This window comes from Lampris incognitus, chromosome 11, assembly GCF_029633865.1.
Source record: "Lampris incognitus isolate fLamInc1 chromosome 11, fLamInc1.hap2, whole genome shotgun sequence".
In the NCBI taxonomy this organism is placed as follows: Eukaryota; Metazoa; Chordata; class Actinopteri; order Lampriformes; family Lampridae; genus Lampris; species Lampris incognitus.
The window spans coordinates 36,697,921-36,724,063 of record NC_079221.1 but is presented as its reverse complement, the minus strand read 5'-3'; the positions used below and the strand labels follow the sequence as shown (position 1 = coordinate 36,724,063).

At 43.0% G+C, this 26,143-nt stretch overlaps 1 protein-coding gene across 1 annotated transcript in view; it reads left to right on the top strand.

Moving 5' to 3' along the window:
• Window positions 1-26,143, top strand: part of kcnh3 (potassium voltage-gated channel, subfamily H (eag-related), member 3) — a 74,271-nt gene that overhangs the window by 13,360 nt on the left and 34,768 nt on the right. Inside the window, exons 4-7 of the mRNA XM_056288916.1 lie at window positions 3,542-3,797; window positions 5,084-5,241; window positions 6,136-6,337; window positions 23,984-24,373. Of these exons, the coding sequence (XP_056144891.1) occupies window positions 3,542-3,797; window positions 5,084-5,241; window positions 6,136-6,337; window positions 23,984-24,373 (1,006 nt within the window). The remainder of the gene's footprint in view (window positions 1-3,541; window positions 3,798-5,083; window positions 5,242-6,135; window positions 6,338-23,983; window positions 24,374-26,143) is intronic.

Sequence of the window (26,143 nt, the reverse complement as noted above, 5' to 3'; positions counted from 1 at the left end):
TTGGGATGATATGGATGAGGTGAGGTAGTCGAGGACCGGATGTTCAAATGATCTCATGGCCACAGGTGTAAGGACAATAGGTCTGTTGTCATTGAGATATGTTATCTTGGTGAACTTGGGGACTGGGATAGTGGTGGACTGTTTAAAGCACCATGGGACTTTACACTGGTGGAGGGATGTATTAAAGATGTCGGTAAATACAGGTGCCAACTTGTCAGCACAGTAGCTGAGTACAGCGGGGGAGAGTTGTTGAGACACCTTTTATGTGGAGATGCTGATGCGCCTACAGCCACCACATGGCCCTTGGCAAGGGGTGGCCAGTATCAAGTCAAGTCAATTTTATTTGTATAACCCTGTGACAAAGTGAGTGAGAACACACCATTTGTCCCATCAATCTTAAATCACTTCCAGTTGTTGAGTTTCCCTGCCACAGTGGCGCAGCTAAACTCAGGTGCCACTGATCACCTCCAAGGGAGTATAAAAGCAATAGCTTTGGAGTTGTTAGGGGGCTGTAGGACGTCAGGGTGTAGATGTGTGCACATGATGTTAAGTTCAGTTTAATTGTTGCGACTTTAGTTTCGTTAATTTGAAGCTCAGTTGTTATGAGTTGAGTTTTGTTCAGTTATTTGTTAATTTAAAGCTCAATTGTTTTGAGTTGAGTTTTGTTCAGTTAAGATGAGTTCACTGTTAATTTGTTTGTTTGCTTTCTTGTTCATGCTTTGATTTCATATGTAGCTACACCCTGTAAGTAAATCATTTTCATGGAAACGGTTTTGAGTCTGGCTCCTACATTTTAACCACTCGGGCCAGGCTTACCCACAAGCCCAATATCACAAATTTGCCTCGGGGCTTTACAGCAACACAACATCCTGTCAGTAAACCCTTGCATCAGATAAGGAACAACTCCTTAAAAAAAAACCAACTTTTAATTTCCAATGGCATGGAGAACCAACACGATTGGGGATCACCCTCTGTTGCAGCCTTCGCTACCGTTGTGACCTGGAGACATGTTCTGCCAGTTCTGCCATTGAGGTCTTTGTTGGATTGCACTTTATCTGGAACCTCTCCCTTGACCTATCCCCCTTGGGCGACCCTACTAGGAGCCAGGCTCCGGGTGGCATACCTCTTGGACTCATTAGTACACACAAGCTTCTCCACTATGGCAATGTTGCCATTGTTAACAAGGTCTGCATCAGGTGTTGGGGAACCAGGACAATCTGATGAGAAAGGGCTACTGGAACAAGATATTCATGGACAAGGGCCAAGACCTTGGAATTGGCTCGATTTTTTTATTATTTGATAAGCCTAGTATGTAAAGAATGATTGCACTGTGATGTTTAAAATAACAATCAAATCAAAGAATGGACTATACAATTTTTACTGATAAGGTCTCTACCATCAGTAACAGTTTTCTGAGCCTGACCATCTCAGTCTACAGCTGCCAGCTAACAGGGCCGCACTGTCCTCATTCTCCCCTCTGACCAAGGAGGAAGTCTCGAAACTTATGCTGGAGTCTCGACCCACTACTTGTCCACTGGATCCGATACCACGCAACCTTCTACAGACCATCCCCCCCCCCACTTAACGTCGCAGCCATACACATCATCAACTCCTCCCTTACAGCAGGTTTGTCCCCCACCGCATTTAAGCAAGCTTGGTTCCTCCCACTGCTCAAAAAGAATCTGCACTCAAACCAGCCCAGGTTGAAAACTACAGACCGGTTTTACTCCTGTCCCTACCTATCAAAAATACTTGAGCGCACAGTCTTTAACCAAGTCTCTGCGTTCCTTTCTAAGAATAACCTGTATGGCCCGATTCAGTCTGGCTTTAAGCGGGGGCACTCTACCAAGACTGCCCTCCTGTCGGTAATGGAATCATTGCATTCAGCTACAGCTGCTGGTCAGTCCTCAGCTCTGTTGCTGCTAGATCTGTCAGCTGCCTTTGACATGGTTAATCACCGAATCCTTCTCTCCACAATCACTGAGCTTTGTGTCTCAGGAACTGCCCTCCGTTGGTTCATGTCCTACCTCTCAGGGAGATATTTTAGAGTATTTTGGAGGGGAGAAGTGTCCAAACAGCATGGCTTATCAACAGGGGTTCCTGAGGGGTCAGTGCTCGGTCCCCTTCACTTCTCAATATACATCAATTCATTTGGTGCAATCATCTGCTCCAGTGGTTTCTCATACCATTGCTTTGCTGACAACACCCAGCTTAAGTTCTCCCTGCTGGAAGACTGCAAAGTCTCGGCTTGGATCTTGCCATGCCTTGCTGATATACTATATCGGCCTGTATGAAAGAATGCCACCTTTAACTTAACCTCTCTAAGACCGAGCTCCAAGCTCATCCCAGCCCATCTCTCTTTACAACAAGAGATCAATGTCCAGCTTGAATCAGCTCAGGTCATGCGCATAAAGTCTGCCTGAAACTTGGGTGTCATGATTGATGACCAATTAACCTTTAAGATTCATGTTGCCTCAATTCCTCGGTTGTGTCGATTTGCTCCATACAACATCAGGAAGATCAAACCCCATGTGTCTGAACATGCAGCACATCTCCTGGTACAGGCACTCGTAATATCATGCATTGACTACTGCAACTCCCTACTGGCAGGCCTCTCAGTCTTTAAGAAAAAACTGAAGACCTGGCTCTTTCGCGAACACCTCTGCACTTGATGGACTGAAAAAAAAAAACTGCTTCTATGCACTCTGCTTTGCCTCTGTCCACTGCCTGTTGGCACCTACATCCTATCGGACTTGAACTTAGCTATATGGCACTTACTCGTGTTGTTCTCCCCTGCCTAGATCCTTGCTTGTGTTGTATCAGCTCTCAGATGTACGTCACTTTAAGTAAAAGCATCTGCTAAATGAAACTGTAAATTTTAACAATGACTAAAGCACTTTTTATACTGTAGGCAAGCGTATATGGAGAGTACTGGATGGTTATATTTTTGTGGAGGTGAACATCAGTCTAGCCTAGACTGTTGTAGAGAATATTAGATGTGGTACACCCAGTTTTTCTGGCTACACTAGTGGTGTGTGTGTTTGCGTGCGCGTGTGTGTTCATGCATTATGCATGTATTTTTGTGTTTGGGACAAAATGAAAGAAATCAAGCACAAGTACCAATAAAGAAAGAGGGAGAGAGAGAGAGAGAGATTTGATTTACAAAAGCACATTTATTTAGTTTGCATTCCAGTCCAACAGCTGATTCAAACTTATTCGTCTTATTGTAATCCAGCTCATGAAACGAAAAAGTTTCACAAAATGTCTCGAGTAGTTCAAACAATGTATTTATAACAACAAACAGCTTTTGAAATCGCCCACACTCTTTTAAAATGATGAAAAAATTGTGTCTATTGCCCTGCAGAAAAGACAAACATTGGAGAGAGAGAGAGAGATGGAGAGAGAGAGAGAGAGAGAGAGAGAGAGAGAGAGAGAGAGAGAGAGAGAGAGAGAGAGAGAGAGAGAGAGAGAGAGAGAGAGAGAGAGAGAAAACAAGTGAAGTGGCGGGTGATTATTTCTGTGTTCTTGTCATCCAATCCAGAACATGTTTGGAGAGAAACCTCCCATCCCAGAGTACAAGGTAGCAGCTATCCAGAAGTCCCGCTTCATCCTGCTCCACTATGGGACCTTCAAAGCGGGCTGGGATTGGCTGATCCTGCTGGCAACGTTTTATGTGGCGGTCACTGTGCCCTATAATGTTTGCTTTGCAGCGGTGGGTGGGAAGGACGAGGGCAGCAGTGCCCCACGAAGCCCACCAAGTGTCAGTGACATCTTGGTAGAAATCCTCTTTATGTTAGGTGAGTGAGCACACGTTTTATTTAATATGTTCTGATAGAGTCTGTGGCTGCCACGTGTTATGTCAGGAAGCTGTTTTATACAATGTGACCTAACCTGACTCTAATACATTTCTGCTATGAAATGGCTTAAAGCTTATCCTGAAAGAAAGTAATTGTTACTTTCTTTCGGGATAAGCACACGCTTATGTTAATATGAGTGCTAACACCCATGTATACCTCGGTACCAAATCAAGTGGCCATAAACTTTTGCTGATTCTCAGTTCAGAAGTGCTTTTTTAAATTTCATCCAAAGCAGTTGGCTGAGAAAGAAAGTGTTTAACTAATTAATAAGATTTGATAGTAATGATCTGTCATTTGTACATGATTGAATTGCCAGCTGCTCATGGGAATGCAGGCAAATGGTAATAGTCCATATCTGATAGGCTCATCATAAAAATTCAAGTGCTTTTTTTTTATGATGCAAACATGGCAGTCAGAGGATATGAGCCATGCACAAATGACAGTTAGTTCTCATTGTTGCCTCATTTCCTAACAAAGAGCAGGTCCCTTTGCCTTACTCTTGTCCGTCTTACTGTAGGAAACTTTTGCGAGTGCTCTTCAGTGAACAATTTCCCTTAATGGGTTTGGAGTGAATGCGAGCCCTTCATCAATAAATTTGTGCAATGAAAATATATGAGCCACCCACAGTTAAATGGTGGATTCTTGTCAGTCAATAGCCCATTTTTCCCTCTTAATAGGCCTGTCTGTTTATCGATAATGTTTTCTCGGCCTGAAATGGTAAATGGTGGATTGAAACTAGCCATTGAAGACTTCCTCTGGCTGTTATTTCATTTGTGTTAATTAATTGCCTCTAATCAGAGAATTTTGTCCTGCTGAAGAGTGATATTTTCCAAAAATCAAAGTATAAGGATTTGTTACATGTATAAGCCTATAGGTCAACACAAAGACAGTCCGTAAACATATTTGCTATGGAAATTACATTCATGACCTGCAAGTAGCATAGCCTCTTCCTGCCTCATTATCATCAGGTATTTTTGATAATTGAATGTATATATTTGCAAAGAAGTGAGGTGAGTTTATGTGTGGTTAAGCTAGAAAATATCCAGCTGTACATTTTTTAACAAAAAGAGGAGACTTTTCCTCGGGTTATATCAGGAATGTGATGATTCGTCATGCAGGTCACTTCGTTTTGAGACTGGGGATTCACTGCGAGGTAACCACGCTAGCATTAATATAACATCTCAAAGACAATTCTCACCATTTGCTCTTGTCACGGTCCTCCTCAGACATAGTGCTGAACTTCCGGACCACTTTTGTGAGCACGTCAGGCCAGGTGGTGTACGATGCCCGCTCCATTTGTGTTCATTACGTCACCACCTGGCTGTTCGTCGACCTCATCGCTGCCCTGCCCTTTGACCTTCTCTATGCTTTCAATGTCAGCGTGGTGAGTGTCCCTTTGTGTGTGCATGTATAATTCAGCATGTGCATATTCACATGGGTGAACATGTGCCCAGTATACACATGAAATAGGGCAGCAAAGGAATGAGAAATAACACTGTCCAACTGACTAAGTGTGTGCCAAATCCGAGTTACCGATCTTTAAAAATGCAACAAAAAAAAATAAGAAGAAGCATTCCGTAAGCGATGGCATACTCAATCTTCCAGGTTGATTTTGTACACTAGCAGATTGGATGCAAACAGCCAATATTTGAGATAGAGGAAAATGAATGCATAATGACATAAGCTCCCCTGTGGATTTATTAGTTCAGTGTACAATGCCAAACTGCTATTCATCAGGCAAACAAGTGGCCAGGAGCCAAGCTCTCTTTAACATAGCTGATGTACGTGCACACTTAAGGCATCTATTATGAGCCTAATTTGTCAATATTTCCATGCTCAGAATGCTAATTTGAGAATGGGAAGAAATTCACCACAAATAACAGCCACATTTAAGTGAGTGTTGGGCTTACTGACAACTCAGTGAGGACTTATTCAGTTTCTAGTCTGACTAATTTACTCTTGAAACAGTTCCATGTTCCAAAAGTCAATTCAACATAAAGAAAAAGACAAAATGATTGATTGCACAAATCTGAAGGAAATTGCCTTACTTTCTAGAGAACAGAGTGTAAGTCTTTGGATGACTGAACAAAAGTGATTCTGCACAGTGTGTGCTCTCCTGTACCGGCGACATCAGGCATTAATTCTCCTTAAAAAAATGTTAAAAAGCCAATTAGAAGATAAGTATGCACTGTTCTCAGATTTGTGTTTTGCCCAGTGGATTAGTCCATCCGTTTGTGGTTTGTGTGAGTTGACGTGGTGTGTGTGTCTTTACATGCAGTACTTTGGGGTCCATTTGCTGAAGACGGTCAGGCTGCTCCGGTTGCTGCGGCTGCTGCAGAAGTTGGAGCGCTACTCCCAGTACAGTGCTGTGGTGCTGACTCTGCTTATGTCCATGTTTGCTTTGCTGGCCCACTGGATGGCCTGCGTCTGGTACTTCATTGGTCGCAGAGAGATTGAAAACCCCGGCTCCTGGGACATCGGTCAGTATACTGTACACACAAACTCACGCAGACAAAGTCCCAAACACATACAACTTCCTCTTCGCTCTCTTCGTTTCTTTTCTTTTTTTGATTTTCCCCCCCTTTTTCTTCCAATTGTACTTGGCCAATTACCCCACTCTTCCAAGCCATCCCGGTCACTGCTCTGCCGTTCTGGGGAGGGTTGCAGACTACCACATGCCTCCTCCGATACATGTGGAGTCGCCAGCCGCTCACCTGACAGTGAGTGTGGAGTTTCGCCAGGGGGACATAGTGCGGGGGAGGATCACGCTATTCCCCCCAGTTCCCTCTCTCCCCTGAACAGGCGCCCCGACCAACCAGAGGAGGCGCTAGTGCAGCGACCAGGATGCATACCCACATCTGGCTTCCCACCTGCAGACACGGCCAATTTTGTCTGTAGGGACGCCCGACCAAACTGGAGTTAACATGGGGATTCGAACCGGTGATCCCCATGTTGGTAGGCAACGGAATAGACCGCCACACCACCCGGACGGCCCTCTCTGTTTCTATTAACCCTTACATGAGGAATAAAGAGCAAGAGTAAAGCATTTTGATGCTCATCTCGCAGGTCATGCAGGTTGTCTTTTTCTCTCCCTATCTTCACTCCTGCCGCCTCCTCCTGCACACACAAATAGATATAAATGTACAACACAAACTCTCACTAAGTCTCTCACAGACATGTACAGTATGACATTCAGTAGGCACCAAACCATTTAAGGACCTCATCTGACTTTCCCTCTCAATTTAGTGCCTCATTTCAATATTTGTTTTAGCTTTGACCCGTTTATCTGTTCTGTTGTGTTTGTGGTTTTATTTCATTTTAATGTGATTTCTCTTCCACTTATCGACTATGGTTATCGTGAAATCCCAGTTGTCCTTTGTAGCATGTTAGCTGATGCTGGATGGACGGATGACCAGAGAACGTCTTCACATGTAGGCACAGGGGCGGTTCATTGCACATAATTATACAGGCCACCACAAAACAGTCTCTTATGCATCACAACATGCAAGTCCTTCTCATCCTATCTTCTCTCTTCTTCTCTGGTCCAAAACTCTGGTCTTGGTTTTACTGCAAGCAGACAGAAAAAGATTAGTTGATTAGATTAGTTGTTGATTATTTGAGTGCAACCGGTTGGTAGATACCAACCGGCAATGAACCATTCCTATGCTGTCCATCTGTAGCTGACTGCTTAAACATACCTTCACGTGAATCTGTTGGTAACTTTTAAGTTTGGGTTCAGGACATTGGTCATCTCCCTGCAATATTACACTTAAATTGCATTTAGATTTATCATCCTTTTAAAGTTCTTATTCTAATTTTACTATCATGAAATACAGGAACGGCACACATACTCAATTTAATGTAAATGATAGCAAGGACATAAGTTAATATCTTGTAAATAGCAGTATATCAAACATATGTTTTTCCTAGCTAAATGAAGGCGACTCAATGATTGGGCAGAAATCTAACCCCTTTATCGCACATCTCGTCCCCCCAATATTCACTTTGTTTTCATTGGTCCCCTCATTGCAATGGAGTTTCCCTACCAGGTACTGTCGAAGGAGGAATTTGAGGTGGGTGCATGTTGATCTGTAAACCATCTAAGAGATATTATATAAAATATAAATATAATTTTGTAAGTCCGCTGTTTGTTTTGTTAAAGTGATGCTCCAAGATGAATCCAAAGCATCGTGATACTGCGGTGAAGTGATGGGCTTGTGCAACCATGGTCATGACAGCCACTCTTTGTATTGAGATGACTGGGAGTGGGAGAGACATTGAAAATGTGGCGTCTTTTAGGTTTTAAACCATACGTCCGTAAATGCCTCTTAACCTCGGAGGCGCTTCCTTCTTGTGTGAAATTATCTTACAGCAGTGACTGTAGTTTGCTGTATCACTGTTTTCTTTAGCAAAACTTAACCACACTTACCAGCATCTGCCATAGTTTGGTCAGCTGTGTTGTTGTTTTTTCTTGCTTTGTTACTGCAAAAATATCAGTGCAAAAAGGGCACAATGAGGTACTACACATACATTAAACAAGACACATAAAACAAATACAATATTTTTTTTAGATGACCAATACATTTCACTTATGTGAGCGCGACTTAAACTATGCTTATATACCTGAGTCTTAGAAATTTGAAACCAGCTTCATGTCAGAAAGGGTTCTTGATATGCGAATCTTACAGGTTGCAGGTCTCGTCTGAGATCTAATGGATCTGACTGAAGCAAAATAATGTCAGTGTATATTTATGTAAAGCACTTCACTTGCACATGGCCACTCATGCAGGAGTGCCTGTATTGATTCTTCATGAGAGCAATGGCCTTGGTAAAAGATGCAATATGATTTATATTAGGGCTGCGTGATAAAATGCAACTTGACTGATTGATTGATATTGTTTCAGCCTCGTCATTGTGTTGTGCGCATGCGCAATAGTCGCATCGCAAGATGTGCCATGTGACATAAGGCAAATTAACTCAAACAGCCCATGATACAACTTTTTGCTGCTTGATACAAACGGAAAACTTGCATGGTTCTCATTTTCAATGACTACTCTACAAGAGATGTCTGTCTGATAGAATTTACTCCGGTATAATGCTCGGATCGGGCGGGCCGAGTCATGAAAGTTAACATTCTGATTAATAGTGGATGGGTCACGTAATACATTAATGAGGAAAATTTTAAACACCTTAGCGAATCAGGGAGCAACCACAGAAACTGCCGAAGCCGGGACGCGAACCCGTTTCCTACATTCCGCATGCGACAACGCTAACCAGTCGACCAAAGGATCTGACCGTTTGAAGAAGGACCAACGTGTTTACTAATCCATGTACGTCACAATACGTTCTTTAAAATGTAGACATATTTTAAATTTTGTCTTTCATCCGGCAAACAAACTAGACTCTCATTGTGCCAATTGTGGCGTCCATTTGCCTTAAGCAGGAATGGGGGCAAAAAAAGCGAGGGCAGAAAAGTTGCACGTGGGAGCGACTGAGTGAAATACTTAACCATGACGAGTCGAGTGCTGGGTATGTCATATGCAACATCGCCTGTTTAGCTAACAACCTGTTAGCTGTTAGCATGATAGCCACAAAACTGGTACCTCAACAATGGTGTTTTATCATCACCACGTCATCACACTTACATATAGCCCACAAAGAAACAATGGAAACGTGTGATCGGGTGCAGGTGTCTAAATCGGATAAAGTAATTGGTTCGGGTGGCGGGTTTATATGTGCATGCGGATTCGGAAGACGTCCGCGTCGATCCGCACCTGAGTGTTCTCGGCGGCGTCTGTCTGACTCCATCTCCTCCTCTCCCTGTACACATGGCGAAGAAACACGCTGCTCACTTTTCGCAACTCCCCTACAAAATCATCGCGATCATTCTACGGTGGTTAATTTTTTTCTTTCTTTCAAATAGATCGATTCATCTGGTGAAAATCCCTGTATGTTTTCATATCGCAATATATATCGCAGAAAAAAAATATCGCAATGTGAGTTTTTTTCCAATGTTGTGTGATTTATATTCTACAAGTATCTCTCGTCGGAGTATTGAATGCTGTGGTCGGCATGAAATCTAGATGTACAATCTGATATACTCATTCACACATACAGACAGACACACACCATGTCCTAAGGGAGTACACTGTAGTCCTTTTGGGTGTCAACCTGTGCACCCTCAGTTGTGGCAGACCTCACACAAAGAAACACACACACACACACACACACACACACACACACACACACACACACACACACACACACACACACACACACACACACACACACACACACACACACACACACTTACAAGCACACATGTACACACTGCAGCTTTATGGAATCACTTAACCACTCTTGTCACTCTCTAAGTCAAGTCAATTTTAACTGTGTAGCCCAATATCACAAGTTACTAATTTTCCTAAGTGGGCTTTACAGCAACACAACATCCTGTCCTTAGACCCTCGCATCGGATGAGGAACAATCCCTAAACAAGAAAACCCTTTAACAGGGAGAATAAATAGGAAGAAACCTCAGTGAGAGCAACAGAGGAGGGGTCTCTCTCCCAAGATGGACAGATGTATGATGGATGTTGTGTTTACACAATTTAGAGAATACAACACTGAAAGAGGATAACAGAATTATAATGGAATTATAAGATATATGAAGAATATGATGAGGAGGATACCAAGTAACGTCCAGATGCCACTGGAACAGCATCACCATGTAAAAAAAAAACCCAAAAAAACCATTAGTCACACATCTTCTGGCTCTCACCTCCTCCCTCTCAGTTCTCTCTGTCTGTCTGTCTGTCTGTGTACTGATTTGTGTGAAGCCACCCAAACTCCACTCTAGTCGATGCATTCATTTAGTCGTTCAATTTGAGATTCAGACAAATAGAGCCATCCAGGGGGATTGATAAGAGTAATCTTTTCTGGAATAAAGTATGGTTCACAATGGAGGTCAGATAGCATGTATACAGCATAACTATACTGCAGTGTGTGTGTGTGTGTGTTACTTGGGTGGGTACTGGGGAAAGCTGAGTTCTTTGTCTGCAGGTCCATCAATAATACAAGGGTAGTGGGGCACCAGCAGTCTCCTTCACCCCTCATGGAACCTTAATCAGGACACACACACACACACACACACACACACACACACAAATAAATAGACAGTTGCCTTTGTAGAAAGAACACAACTTTGCAGGGGATCAGCTATGCCATTTTTCTGAAGCAGGTAGGAAAGGAGAATAAAGTTGGACTGAGGTATATGCTGGAGATTGCGAAGGCAGCATGGGAATACCGAACAGAGACAACGTCTGAGGGGAGGACCGGGATGTAGGATAAAAGGAAACTCACTGAAGGAGGAACGGTCAAAAGGAGAAGGAATAAGAGAGACAGTGGGAGGCGAATGACTACTTTTGCCCATACAGGTCAGGAAAGGGCCTTCCCAGGTAGCGAGTTGTGTAAAAGCTTGTATAACAGAGGTAAACTAACACGACACAGTAAATATTACAGCCAATGGCGCCACGTTGAGGCTTATGCTCATTAAATGTGTGTACTGTGCTGTAAAGGTCTGTCAACAGACAAGTGCACAGGAAGTTAGTTGAGCCTTCAGTTGCACCTCTTCATTTATTCAAATCTAGTTTAAAGGATAATCCCCTTTTTCTTTTTTTTTTGCAACGCAGGTCTTATTTTTTTTAGCGTAAACCACCGTGCATATCAGTTTTGATATCATTTGACTCACCAACTTCATCACTAGAAAAAACTAAATTTTACAACGGCATATTACAGGTCAACTTAACACCAGCCTTAAATCGGTGCTTTCAACAAATGAATAAAACGTCTATGCCTCAGTTAGACTGTGTGCATGATTTCCCATTATCAATGACTTCTCTAATGTGATGGAGACAGGTACTTTGTTTATATGTTTACTGCTACCTACAGTGAGTATAGGCCAGGCATTACTGCAAGTTGCACCAGGAAGTAGCTCAGCAATGTGACAGAGCGTTGTTGATCACATCAGATATTTTGGAGTTAAAAACTTAACTTTCACTGTAAGTTTCATTTCTATATATGTGGTAACTGGGTTAACTTGGATTTCTTAAAACATGCCTGACGATTGTATCTGGCCACCTAATCATCCCCCCATGTAATTGGCTCAGTGATTCCTCCCTCTCCACCTCAAGCTGATGTGTGGTGAGCGTTCTGGAGCACAATGGCTGCCGTGCATCACCCAGGTGGGTGCTGCTACACATTGGTGGTGGTTGAAGTGAGTTACCCCCTTCAATGTGAAGCGCTTTGGGTGTCTAGAAAAGCGCTATATAAATGCCATGATTATTATTATTATTATGAAGCCATTGTCAATCTGTGTCTAGCGGTGCTCCCGTGTCCAAAATCCCTGCGACGACACCGAGTAAAACGATATCATAACCGATATGAAAAATGTCAAAAACAAAAAAAAAACAAAAACAAGATCCAGGTTGAATAAAAAAAGCAGAATTATCCTCTCCCAGTTGCTTACTCTGAATTATAAAGTGCCTGGGTCTCTCCCAGAGCGTTCCTCTTTTCATGGATTTAATTTCAATTGACTCTGAGTGAAAATGGCTGCTGATTCAAATTAACAGAATGCTGCGTTTCCATGGAGGCAAAGGATGTGTGCCAAGGCACACAAGGAGAGGAGAGAAGAGAAGAGGAGAGGAGAGGAGAGGAGAGGGGAGGGGAGGGGAGGGGAGGAGAGGAGACAAGATAATGGTGTCGAGACCACACAGACATCCACCGTCTGTCACCAGAATGATAGAAAAATATTAAAACTGTCCCTCAACCAGAAGAGCAATCTACAAGACAGATATCCGAGTTAAGACAAATAGATAACTCACAAACCACATGACACACCTGCTTACTGAATAGAAACATTGCCAAATGTGATACTGAATTATAAGTGCAACACCTCCTGCAGCTGTATATTATAATGTTAATATGTTATAATGCTAACTTTGGGGAGTAGATCTTGATGAAAACGGGTATTTTCCTGTTGATGGGAGATATCAGGCCAGAGCCGGATGTGGCCCTAACGTTGTGGATCCAGCTGACAACAGCCAAGTATACATGGAAAGCCTTGCCCGTGCTACGTAGTAAATAATGAGGAGGTTAAAGTCTTGCCCTGAGTTCGTCTAGATGGCTTTGGCAGGCTAGGACAGCTCAGCACCATGGCCAGAGGCAGAGGGGCCACAGAGAAACGCCATTAGGAAGCCACACAGAGAAGAGGGTTTTCTTGTTTCGGCTGCTCCTGTTAGGTAGGGGGCGCAACAGCGGATCATCCGTTTCCACCTCTTCCTGTCCTCTGCATCTCCCTCTGTCACGCCAACCACCTGCATATCCTCCCTCACCACACCCATAAAACTCCTCTTTTCCTCCCGCTTTTCCTCTTGCCTGGCTGCTCCATCTTCAGCAGCCTTCTTCCAGTATAGCCAGCATCTCTTCTCCGCACATGGCCAAACCGTCTCAATCTTGCCTCTCTTGCTTTGCCGTCCAACCTGAGCTGTCCCTCTAATACACTCAGTCCTAAATCCTGTCCATCTTCATCACTCCCAATGAAAATCTTAGCATACCATACAGCATAGCTGGTCTCATTGCCATCTTGTAAACCTTCCCTTTAAACTCTTGCTGGTACCCTTCTGTCGCAAATCACTCCTGACACTCTTCTCCACCCACTCCTCCCTGCCTGCACTCTCTTCTTCAACTCTCTTCCGCCCTCCCCATTACTTTGAGCAGTTGACCCCAAGTATTTAAACTCACCCACTTTCGTCACTTCTACCCCTTTCATCCTCACCATTCCACTGTCCTCCCTCTCGTTCATTCATATGTATTCCATCTTGATCCTACTGACTTTCATTCCTCTTCTCTCCAATGCATACCTCTACCTCTCCAGGCTCTCAATAGTCCACGGAGACTCTTGCCTGATCTTGTCCATCAACCTGTCCATCACCATTGCAAACAAGAAAGGGCTCAGTCAAGACTTGATAAAATCCAACCTCCAACTTGAACCCATCCATCACTCCTACTGCACACCTCACCACTGTTACGTTGTCCTCATACAGACAGTTGAATCAGTTCATCTGGACATAACATTTATTGAGAGAAACGTTTCATCACTCATCTAAGTGACCTCTTCGGTCTCATAGAATACCACACCTCCTCTAAATCCACAAAGACACAATATACCTTCTTCAGACCTTCTCTATACGTCTCCATCAACACTCTCAAAGCAAACATTGCATCTGTGGTGCCCTTTCCTGGCATGAAACCATGCTGCTGCTCACTAAACGTCACCTCTCCTCTTAACCTTTCTTCCATTACTCTTCCCCATATCTTCATGCTGTGGCTGATCTACTTTACACCTCTGTAGTTACTAAAATGCTGCACATTGCCCTTTGCCCTTATTCTTGAAAATTGGTACCAGTATACTTCTTCTCCACTCCTCAGGCACCCTCTCACTTTCCAAGATTGTGTTAATCTAGTTATACAATCCACTGCCTTCCCTCATAAACATCTCCATACCTCCACAAGTATGTCATCTGGACCAACCGCTTTTCCCCTCTTCATCCTCTTCATAGCTTCCCTCGCTCTATCCTTGCTAATTCACCACACTTCCCGATTCACTTTCCCCACATCGTCCGACCTTCTCTCTCTCTCTCTCTCTCTCTCTCTCTCTCTCTCTCTCTCTCTCTCTCTCTCTCTCTCTCTCTCTCTCTCTCTCTCTCTCTCTCTCTCTCTCTCATTTTCTTCATTCATCAGCCTGTCAAAGTACTCCTTCCACCTTCTCAACACACTCTCCTCGCTTGTCAGCACATTTCCATCTCTAATCTTCATCATCCTAACCTGCTGCACATCCTTCCCGGCTCAGTCCCTCTGCCTAGCCAATCAGTGCAAGTCCTTTTCTCCGTCTTTAGCATCCAACCTCTCATACAACTCACCACACGACCTTTCCTTTGCCCTCGTCACATCTCTTTTCACCTTACGCTTCACCTCCTTGTACTCCTGTCTATTTTATTTGTCTACCAAGTCTCCTTGTCTTCCTTCCTCTGTCTTGATGACACATCAAGTACCCTCCTAGCTGTCTCCCTCACCATTTCTGCAGTAGTTGCCCAGCCATCCGATAACTCTTCACTACCACTGAGTGCCTGTCTTAACTCCTCAATAAACTTAACACAACACTCCTCCTTCTTCAACTTCCATTATCCTGCCAGGTCTGCTTGACTCAGGTACTAGGCTGTTACGGTGGTGTCTGGACACTGCTTGGCCTCTGCCTCATCACATTCTTCATATATCTTATAATTCCATTGTAATTCGGTTATCCTCTTTCAATGATGTATTCTCTAAGTTGTGTTTTATTCTGTACACATAATGTTCATTGCATGTCTGTCCATCTTGGGGGGGGGGGGGTCCCGGGGATCCCTCGAGATCCCTTCTCTGTTATTATCCCTGAGGTTTCTTCCTATTTTTTTCCCTGTTAGAGGGTGGGTTTTTTTTTAGTTTTTTTTTTAGGGAGTTGTTCCTTATCAGATGCGAGGGTCTAAGGACAGGATGCTGTATTGCTGTAAAGCCCACTGAGGCTAATTTGTGATATTGGGCTATACAAATAAAATTAACTTGACTTGACTTTAATCCTTGGCTCTGCCTTCACTCTCTTCCTCTTCTTGATCTCTGAAGTCATCCTACAGACCACCATCCGATGCTGCCTAGATACAGTCTCCCTTGTCGCCACCTTGCAGTCTCCAATATCTTTCAGAGTGCACCTCCTCATAAGATATAGTCCACCTGTGTGCACCTTCCTCCACTCTTATACATCACCCTGTGTTCCTCCCTCTTCTTGAAATACATAATTACTACCACCGTTTCCTTCCTTTTTGCAAAATCCACCAACATTTGTCCTTCCACATTTCTCTCCTTGACACCATACCTGCCCATCACCTCCTCATCACCTCTGTTCCCTTCACCAACATGCCCATTAAAGTCCACCCCAATCATCACTCTCTCCTCCATGGTACACTTCCCACCACTTCATCCAACTCACTCCAAAATTCGTTTTTCTCTTCCATCTCACACAAAACTTGCGGGGTATATGCACTAACAACATTCATCATCACACCTTCAATTTCCAGCTTCATACTTATCACTCTGTCCGATACTCTTGTCACCTCCAGCACACTCTTGACATACTCTTCATTCAGGATTACCCCTACTCCATTTGTCCTCCTATCTACACCTCCGATGCTCCTGGCCCACATCCTTTCTAGCTCGGGCCCTCTGTCTAGTCAATCAGTACAAGTCATTTTCTCCTTCTTGTCCAACCTCTTATACAACTTGCCATACACCTTTTCCTTTGCCTTCACCACGTCTCTCTTCACCTTACACTGCATCTTCTTGTACTCCTGCCTACTTTATCATCTCTCTGTCTATCCCACTTCTTCTTTAACAACCTCTCCCTCCATATACTTCCCTGTACTTCCTCTTTCCACCACCAAGTCTCCTTGTCTTCCTTCCTCTGTCCAGAGGACACACCAGATACCTTCTTAGCTGTCTCCCTCACCATTTCTGCAGTGGTTGCCCAGCCATCCGGCAACTCTTCACTACCACCCAGTGCCTGTCTTAACTCCTCCCTGAACTCCACACAACAGTCTTCCTTCTTCAACTTCCACCACTTGATTCTTGGCTCTGCCTTCACTCCCTTCCTCTTCTTGATCTTCATCTTCCTCTTTTTGATCTCCAAAGTCATCCTACAGACCACCATCTGATGCTACCTAGCTGCGTTCTCCCATGTCACCACCTCACAGTCTCCAATCCCTTTCAGAGCACACCTCCTACATAAGATATAGTCCACCTGTGTGCACCTTCCTCCACTCTTATACATCACCCTGTGTTCCTCCTTCTTCTTGAAATATGTATTCACCACCGCCATTTCCATCCTTTTTGCAAAATCCACCACCATCTGTCCTTCCACCTTCCTCTCCTAGACATTATACCTACCCATCACCTCCTCATCACCTCCTTTCCTTTCACCAACATGCCCATTGAAGTCCACTCCAATCACCACTCTCACCTCCTTGTGTACACCCTCCACCACTTCATCCAACTCACTCCAGAATTTTTCTTTCTCTTCTGTCTCACACCCAACTTGCAGGGCATATGTGCTGACAATATTCATCACCATGGCTTCGATTTCCAGCTTCATACTCTTGACATATTCTTCCTTTAAGACTAACCCTACCCCATTTCTCCTCCTACCCACACTATGGCAGAAGAGTTTGAACCCAGCCCTGATGCTCCTGGCCTTACTCCCCTTTCACCTGGTCTCTTGCACACACAATATATCTACCTTCCTCCTCTTCATAGTTCCAACTCACCTCCACACTCCTACCCTTCCTCCTCTCCCACTGCCTCTGGATATGTTTTCCTCCACTCCTTCTCCTTCGCTCAACAGTAGCATAGTTTACAGTGGCGGTCGTTGGTAACCTGGGCCTCGACCGATCCGGTATGGGAATCTGATTTATGATCTGATTTGATTTGGAAAATGTTTTACACCAGATGCCCTTCCAGACACAACCCTCCCCATTTATCTCGGCTTGGGACCGGCACTAAGAATGAACTGGCTTGTGCATCCTCAGTGGCTGGGTTACACACAGAAAAGAGTAATTGTACCAAAGCATTTGGGCTCTAGCATGGTGTGTTTGTATGTTGAAAGGGTTTGTTTTTATGTATACTCTCAATAAATATTGATGATATTCATCATTTTCTTGTTTTGTAACTTTTAAATTCTACGTTTTCTCCGCTTAGAGCATTTTTCTGAAAAGAGTGTATGAACAAGCTGAAAGAAAAGTTACCTTCATGCCTTGGGCTGGCCCTCAATCGTGTGTGTGTGTGTGTGTGTGTGTGTGTGTGTGTGTGTGTGTGTGTGTGTGTGTGTGTGTGTGTGTGTGTGTGTGTGTGTGTGTGTGTGGCGCATATGTGCGGGTGTGCATGCACGCGCGCACACACACACACACATGCACACACAATATTTGCACAACCTCACTACCTCATATCACCTTTTGCCCCTCGATCATTACATTGCTGATAATCATCGACTGTACCTGATCAATATTAGTTAGATAGTGACTGATGGTTAGTATTAGTCGATTTTCTATATTGATTGTTGGAATAAATTGTTTTCATTGAAGTAAGTTGTTGTCTTGCCTGTTTTTGGGCAATATTTTTGAAGCCTTCCCCTGACAATCAAAGTACTCCGGTCGGTGCAACATTGATTATTACATCAATTCTAGTAATGTTATTATAAAATATTAAACATCAGAATTAATGCTTAATAACTTTGAGACTGATTCATGAGACTGATTTCCTGAGACTGATTTAAAGAGACTGATTTGATTATTCCATCAATTTTTGTAGTTTAATTGTAAAATATTAAACACCAAAATTAATGGTTGATAAATTTAAGATACTAATTTTATTAGATTGATTTCATAACCCTGTTGCACCCACATCTTCTTAAATGGAAAACTATGAGGAAATATAAATGCCGTTACTCCTGCCTGATCTGTCATTTTGTCTTGGTTCTAATTTGAAACAAAGGGTGAATTTTTGTTGCTATTGACTCTTTTCCATTATAGAAACAAGGTCTTGGGCAAATGTTTTTGTCACAATTCCCATCAGCAATATTGTCACTGCTCACATACTTGGGAAGCCATTATCACAGGATATCCATTAAGACAGCAGACGCTGGATTTCCACATCTCATTAACATTCGCATGTACAAAAGCGAAATCAGCTTTATGAGGTACTCAAACCACACCATTACCACGAGCAAAGGCCCAGAGACAGTAGATGTTGGACAAAGTTATTCCAAGTACACAAAGTGACCTATCCACCATGTTGCCTCCTTCAAACAAACAAAAGCAAAAAACAACCTTGCTTCACATTCAGATCTACATCCATAAAACAAACACACACACACGCACACGCACGCACATGCACCACTTTTTTTTCTGGAAGTATGTTAATGACAAAGTAATTAGAAAGCCACTGGGGTGAGAAATCCTCTAATGTTGGTTTACCTACTTGATTGGTTCCTGGCACGCAACTGTACCATCACTCCGGTGTGTCTGTTCTCTCTGACTGGTCTCGCTGCAAACACACACACAAAAGCTTCTTTCAAACCAAAACCCTGGCATTTTTCCCCTGTTTCAGTCCACTAAGACAATTTCATGATTCTACTAGAAAACCCCCCCCCTTTTTTTTCTGGATCCATTGCCTTGACAGGGTGACTGGAAAAATGTATAAAATGATTGCCTTGAATGACATCCAACGCCAAAAATTACTATTTTGCTTGAGACATCTGGATTTAATATTAACTTCTGTAATCGTTAAGGGCAGTAGAAACAAATTTTGAAGGCACAATGAAAAAAAGTTAAAAAAATAAATAAAAGATAGCATTAATAGTTTAGCATTTCAGCATTTGACTCTGTTGAGGCTGACAGTGAGAGAAACTGCACTTTGTGACTCACATCCACACTTAGTTTGTTAACAAATCTATATATAAAAATAAATTATGTCGATAAATGTGTCGATTTCACAAAATTAAAGGGGGGGGGGCTATTCGTAAACAGGAACCGAGAAGCCTGTTCATTTTCACCAAAGTAATCCAGAATAAACTATGGATTGACGACAACACTTCAATGGTCTATTGATACAGGACTGATTTACAACAGTCTTCAGATTCCTGGGACACTTTAGACAAAAGGCAATCCCAGTAAAGACCCGGGATTATATTTAGGTGTGGAATTCAAGATAACATACACGTGCACTCACACACGTATGTATGCGGCTTTGGGGAGGGGCCAACGGGGGCCAGTGCCCCTGTAACACTGAGCTTGCCCCCCCCCCTTGAACGACGAGTCTACAATAATAATAAAATTATCGATTTCTTGCGATGATATGGCGCTGACGTGAAAGGCGGAGCAAATGTGGTTCAACATTCTAGTCGGATCGCTTAGAGCGGTACACCGCCACTGGCTGGCGGAAGCGCGAAAGCAACCAACCACCTGTCAGCTCTGACCGGAAGCAAGAATCAAAGCGAAATGTTGCGAGACTACGACGAAGAATTGAAGGTGAGCAAAACTATTTTATTTGTGCAGTTGTTACAAAGTAAGACTTCTGGTCAGGAAATGTTGTTGAATAGTTAACTTAATAGCAGCCAGCGTAAACAGCTACAGCTAGCAGTTTGCTTGCATTAACCCCTTTTTTTTTGTTGCGCATACGGTTACACAGGTGTGATTAGCCGTTTAGCGCGTACATGCTAAAACCGGTGCGATTAGAAAACTAGATTATAGCAATCCTAGCTAATTTTAGCTTCGTTGAAGCAGCGATTTAACATTAGAAAGTATAGCAAATGCTAACTTAAAATAACGAGAAGCTTAATAATGCTAATGAAAGCATAACAAACCATGTAACGTAACACGCTAAGTTACATGCGAAAGGGTTAATACTTGTTGCAAGCTTTGCGGCAGTATTTGGAAGAAATGTTCTCTTCATGAATGGTTAGCCTGAATTGATGGCGTGCTATACATTCGTCTCCATCGGTTTTGCTATATGGTTGTGAAATGTAAGCGCAACGGCTGCCACAACACAAATTAATTCTAGCAAGCCAGCAACAGTATATTAATATTATGGGTTGCTGAAGTGTTGTGCATTCCTCTCACTTGTTTTTGCTCTATAGGTATCATCAAGATGAAGAGAAAAAATGACATTATGCCCTATATCGCTGCCCCCAAATATAAAACCGACAATGATGAGGCAGACATTGAGACAGAGCCGGATGATCCAGGTATTGAGAGAGCTGAAGAGAAACAGCAGGAAGTGGAGAGGCCACACAGAGAGAAAGCCTGGGGAGTTGTTGGAGAGGCTGGTTTTCAAAGTGAGGGCACAGCATGAAGAAGAGACAGTTGAAGATCCCGAGAGTGAGACTGAGGGTGACATACAAGCAGAGTGTGAGACACAGACAGAGGATACATGTGCATCCACAAGCACTGGACCATCAAGTTTGTGATGTTGAAAAAATATTTGCCTGCTTATAAAGCAGTGTAATTACAGTTCATATGGTGTATCCATGTATAAGTGTAGTCTTATAATGTTATGGTGTTTCTTGATATATGTGTGTGTGTGTGTGTGTGTGTGTGTGTGTGTTTGTTTTTCTCCACAGATGTCAGTAAATGCAAAGAAGACCCACCGATGCAGCTGAACTTGAAATTTTTTCCAAGGACCTTCATGGTGGACAAGAGGAGGAGCTTCAAGGCAGCCTGGTACAACATTCACTCCTGGCTTGAGTATTCTGAACTATTGGACTCTGCGTATGTTACGCCTGCAGACATTTTAGCCCTCCTAATAGCACCGACACAGTATTTGACTGACCATCCAGATTCAAAAACTGGAAGAAAGCAACCTACAGAGAGGGGAGTTTTGCAATTCACACCAAGTCTGAGCAGCACAAACAAGAAATGATTGCATGGAGGGACTATCAGAGATCTGTAACAACTAATACAACGCTTGCAAATGTCCTAAACAAGGAACATAACAAACAGGTTAGAGAAAATCGGGATTGTATAAAACAATAGGGGAAGTGCTACTACTTACTGCCACACAAAACATTGCTCAAAGAGAACACAATGAGTCTGCAGTCTCAGATAATAAAGGGAACGTCATGGCAATTCTAGAGACAATTGCTAACCATGACAAAGCTGTTAAAAAAGGTTGACTTCCATTCATAAGGCAAAATACACAAGCAAAATCATTCAGATTGGGGTCTGGATTGTTTGGCAGACATGGTTCGAACCAAAATTACAGAAGAAGTGAAAAAAACGTGGTCTTCAGCATCATGGCAGATGAAACAGAAGATGTTAAAAAAAGAACAGATTTCTCTAGTACTCAGGTACTATTTCAGTGGAGCTATTCAGGGGAGTTTTCTCCATTTTGAATCTGCTGAGAGGCTAGATGCAGCAGGGCTTACTGAAAAAATAATCCACATATTGGAAAGTCATGGTCTAGAGTACAAAAACAACCTTGTAGGCCAAGCATATGATGGTGCTGCCGCCATGAGTGGTAAGCATTCTGGGGTCCAGGCTAGAATCAAAGAGCAAGCAAAATATGCCTTTTACATCCATTGCAACACCCAGGTTTAGGTTTAGTAGATACAGTCAAAGCTATCCCAGAGATGGGAGTTCTTGTCCTTACTAGAAAAAACAATGTGTTCACATCTGAGTCATATGCCCATCCCAAATGGCTAACTGTACAAAGAAAGATGTACGAAGGTGCACCAAGAGAACTCCATTAAGTGACACTGGATGGGCATGTCAATTTATAGCTCTGGCACAGATAGATCTTGAATTAATTGTGCATCTTGTTGCACTCCATAAAGTGTTTGGAGAAATAAAACTTCTCTCTGATATACTACAGTCTTCATCACTTGACTTTTCAAAAGCTGTTTATTTAGTTGAAACTTTAGTTCAGACATTGAATGACTTCAGGCAGGAGACATTTTTTTTGATAAATTATGGGATGAAGTGTTGAACATTTATGAGCAATGTTACACTGCAATACAGCCAGTTGTAAAATGACAAAAAAGGCTGAGCTCTAAACTCAGTAAACACTGCGTACTGACTACTGTTAGAGTCAGAACCAGATAAATACAGATTTCATACAGCCTTTTTCTACCCCGTCATTGATCAGATGCTAAATGAGCTTAATGGATGGTTTTCAAAGACAAACTGTCATAATGAATAGCATCCAAGCTCTAAACCCCAAAAGTGATGCATTTCTTAAAGAGACAGCTCTTTTTTCATATGCTCGATTGTGTGATTCAAATGTTGATGACTTGGGGCATGAACAACATCAGTTCAGCCGAATTTCAGAAAGGAGAGACCTAGTACAGTAGAGCTGGTGCTGTTCATTGAGCCATATAAAGAAGTGTTTTGTTGAGCTCTTCAGACTGTACAAATGGCAGTCACGATCCCAGTGAGTTCTGCTTCTTGTGAGCAGAGTTTTTTACGCTGAAGCTGGTGAAAACTTACCTCAGGTCCACCATAACCAATGAGAGATTGAGCAATCTGGGTGTACTAAATATTGAGTCTAGGAGGGCAAAGGCTTTGAATCTTGACTCATATGTTGATCAGTGTGCCAAAAATCACAAAAACCGCAGAATGCAGTTGCTGTAATGTGAAACTCTAGAAAGGAAAATACAGACTGGGATGCAGAGACCCTCTAAATACAGTAGAGCTTGTACTGCTCATTGAGTCTTATAAAGAAGTGTTGCAGCAAACAATGTGCTCTAACTTGAGCTGAAGTTAACAGGAATGTGTTTTATTCTGTTTTCAATATTGTAACTTAATAAAATTGTTACTGTAAGTTACTGAAAGAAATACTGTTACTGAAACAAATAACTAACTGTAAGTTACTGAAACAAATACCAATCATGGTATTTTATGTTTTTGTTTTTTGTTTTTTTTTTATGCACTATTACTTTATAATACTGAACTAAACATTTTGAAACCTTGAACACTCTCTGTCTCTTTTGTCCCGGGTCAAATGTGCCACTCTGACAACACAACTGGCCCCAGCCTGGCCCCATCAGTAAAATTGGTCTAGAACCGCCACTGCACACATATGTACTCAGATTTGTGATTGTATGTGCACACACACGCACACACACACCAGGTCAAAGCTACTTTCTCCAAGAGGGTGATGTTGTAGAGCCCTGTACGAATCCCACAATTCATAATCTCCAAATTCTGTCAGTTTTATCTTTCACTCCTGATCCTACCTTCTCTTTTCTTCTCACCTCTCCTTCTCACCCTCTCATTGGTCTATTGCAAAATTCATCTCTTTCAGAAACCTTCCTTCCTTTTTTCCATTCCTCCTTTCTTGCTTTATTCCTTCTTCATTTTTTCCCTCCTACCTTTCCTTCCTTTCTTCCTATGACATTTTGTGAAGTTAGCTCAACTGTCATCATCGCTGTACAGAAACTTGGCCGCTCCACTCTGTAACTTTGACTTTCTCTTTCCGGTCTCTGCTCCTCAGGTTGGCTGCATGAGCTGGCCAAGCGTCTCGGCACCCCTTACTTCCTGTCCCCGCTGGGAACGCTGGCCCCTGACTCACTGCCACCAACTGTAGTTAATGGTCTCCCGTCAAATAGCAGTCAGTGGAACGCGTCTGGGGCACAGGTGGCTGGACGGGACTCCTGGAACTCCAGCCAACTAAATGGAAGCATGCCTGGCAGTGTGACGGTGGTGGGAACTGAGCTTGGTGCGGGAGGCTCCGGGATGCTTGGTGGGGGTCCATCGGTGCGTAGCAGCTATGTGACGTCGCTCTACTTTGCTCTGAGCAGTCTGACCAGTGTGGGGTTCGGAAACGTCTCTGCCAACACAGACTCGGAGAAGATCTTCTCTATTTGCACTATGCTCATAGGAGGTGAGAGTGCTTGTCCATGTATAAGTGTGCATTGTTGCTACATGCGAGCATCCTTCCATCTGTCTCACTCACCCACTCTCTAACTTTCTCTCTAAAGTAGTTTGTATTTGATTCAATGTTTGTTCAATGTTTCCCTCCAGTGTGTAAACCGCTCCTTCCAGTCTTAACTACTCTGAGAGAATCTCCAACAGTCTCTTCAACTGATTAACTGGTACCAGCTGAACATCAATATACAACAGGGAGAATTTTTGTGAAATTTCACAATCCTCCCATTTGCAGAGCAGCACAAATGTACACACACACATGCAAGCATGAAACCATACACAACTTCAGACTATGCTATGACTACACTATTGACTTACGCAAACAGTAAGACTATTTCACTTTAAATCTTATATACCTTTTGGTTACCAATATCTAGATTGTCCTTCATATCCCCCTGCCATTTGCAAACAAAACTTCTCTGGCTCTATAGCGATCGGTAGAAGAGAACTCAGGGAGACACCAACTGGGACATCTTGACGTTTTCTAGCTACAGGGATATTCTTTCTGTTAGACAAAGCACCACAATGTTCAAATGAAGTCATGAAATGAGCATACTCAATACTCTGTGATACAACTTAAATAATATTATTTAGCATAAACCAACGGTTCAGCTGAAGGAAACCTTGTCTAAATGTGTTGGTTGCATACAAACACAAATCCCCATGAATAGCTTGTTCTAGAATGAAATTCTACTAATTATCTTTTACTTTGGCTGGTACCTGTGTTACAAATAGAACTGAGGATCTAGGGAGAAAAAGAAGAAATGAAGAGATGGAATTAGAAGACGTGGGAGGAAATGACAGGAAGTTATTTGCCAGGATGGACACAAAGACTTATGGTCAGAGGGAGCAATGAAGCATAGGGGTGTCTTGGGCCTCACTGCACATTAAGTGGGCTGTAAGAGGCCCTTGTCATGCACACACATACACAAAGCCATACACACACATGTGCAAGCATACACTCAAACACAAGCAAACTCAGACACACACACACATACACATATACTTACGCACACTCATTGACTACTGCTGGTTAGGGGACACGTGCTCTGCAGAGGATTGCATGCAGGTATGCATACATTCAAAGAGAGATGCGCAGTAATTTTGTAGCCCTTAGAAGAGCTCTTGGTCCATGCTTGATACTATTCCAGCCTCACAAACACACAAACTGCAGAAGACTATTGATGCGTGTGTGCGTGCATGTGTGTTGTGCCTTTGTCTATACTCTACATTTGTGTTTTAGTTACTACTGCATGCACGGTAGTCACTGCCTGCTGGGAGTTCTCGTACTCTGGCTCATCTGGGAGCTTGTCATCTGCCCCATGGGAGAGGAATGGAGGAACGAGGAGAAGGAAAGGCGAATGAAAGGGATGTCGAGGGGAGAGAGAGAAAGAGGAGGGGGATACAGAGGGAAGGCAAAGAACAAAGTGTCCCAGATCTGCAGGAAGAATGAGAGATTGACAAAAAAGAAGGGGAAAACAGGTAGAGGGTGTCTAGGTAGACAAAGAACATGGGAGTTTGTGGGAGAGGTGGGATCTCAAACGAAAAAGGGATGAGGCTGAGGGCTACAGCAGTAAGAGAGGCGATGAGAGAGAAACAAGTCTGTTTTTCAGAACACAGTTAATCTTGACAAAGCCTTCATATTCATACTGAGCTCAGGGTTTTGTGAGTGCTTTGCTATCGTTATGCTGTGTTGTTTAAAGATGATTGACAGCTTCAAGTTTTA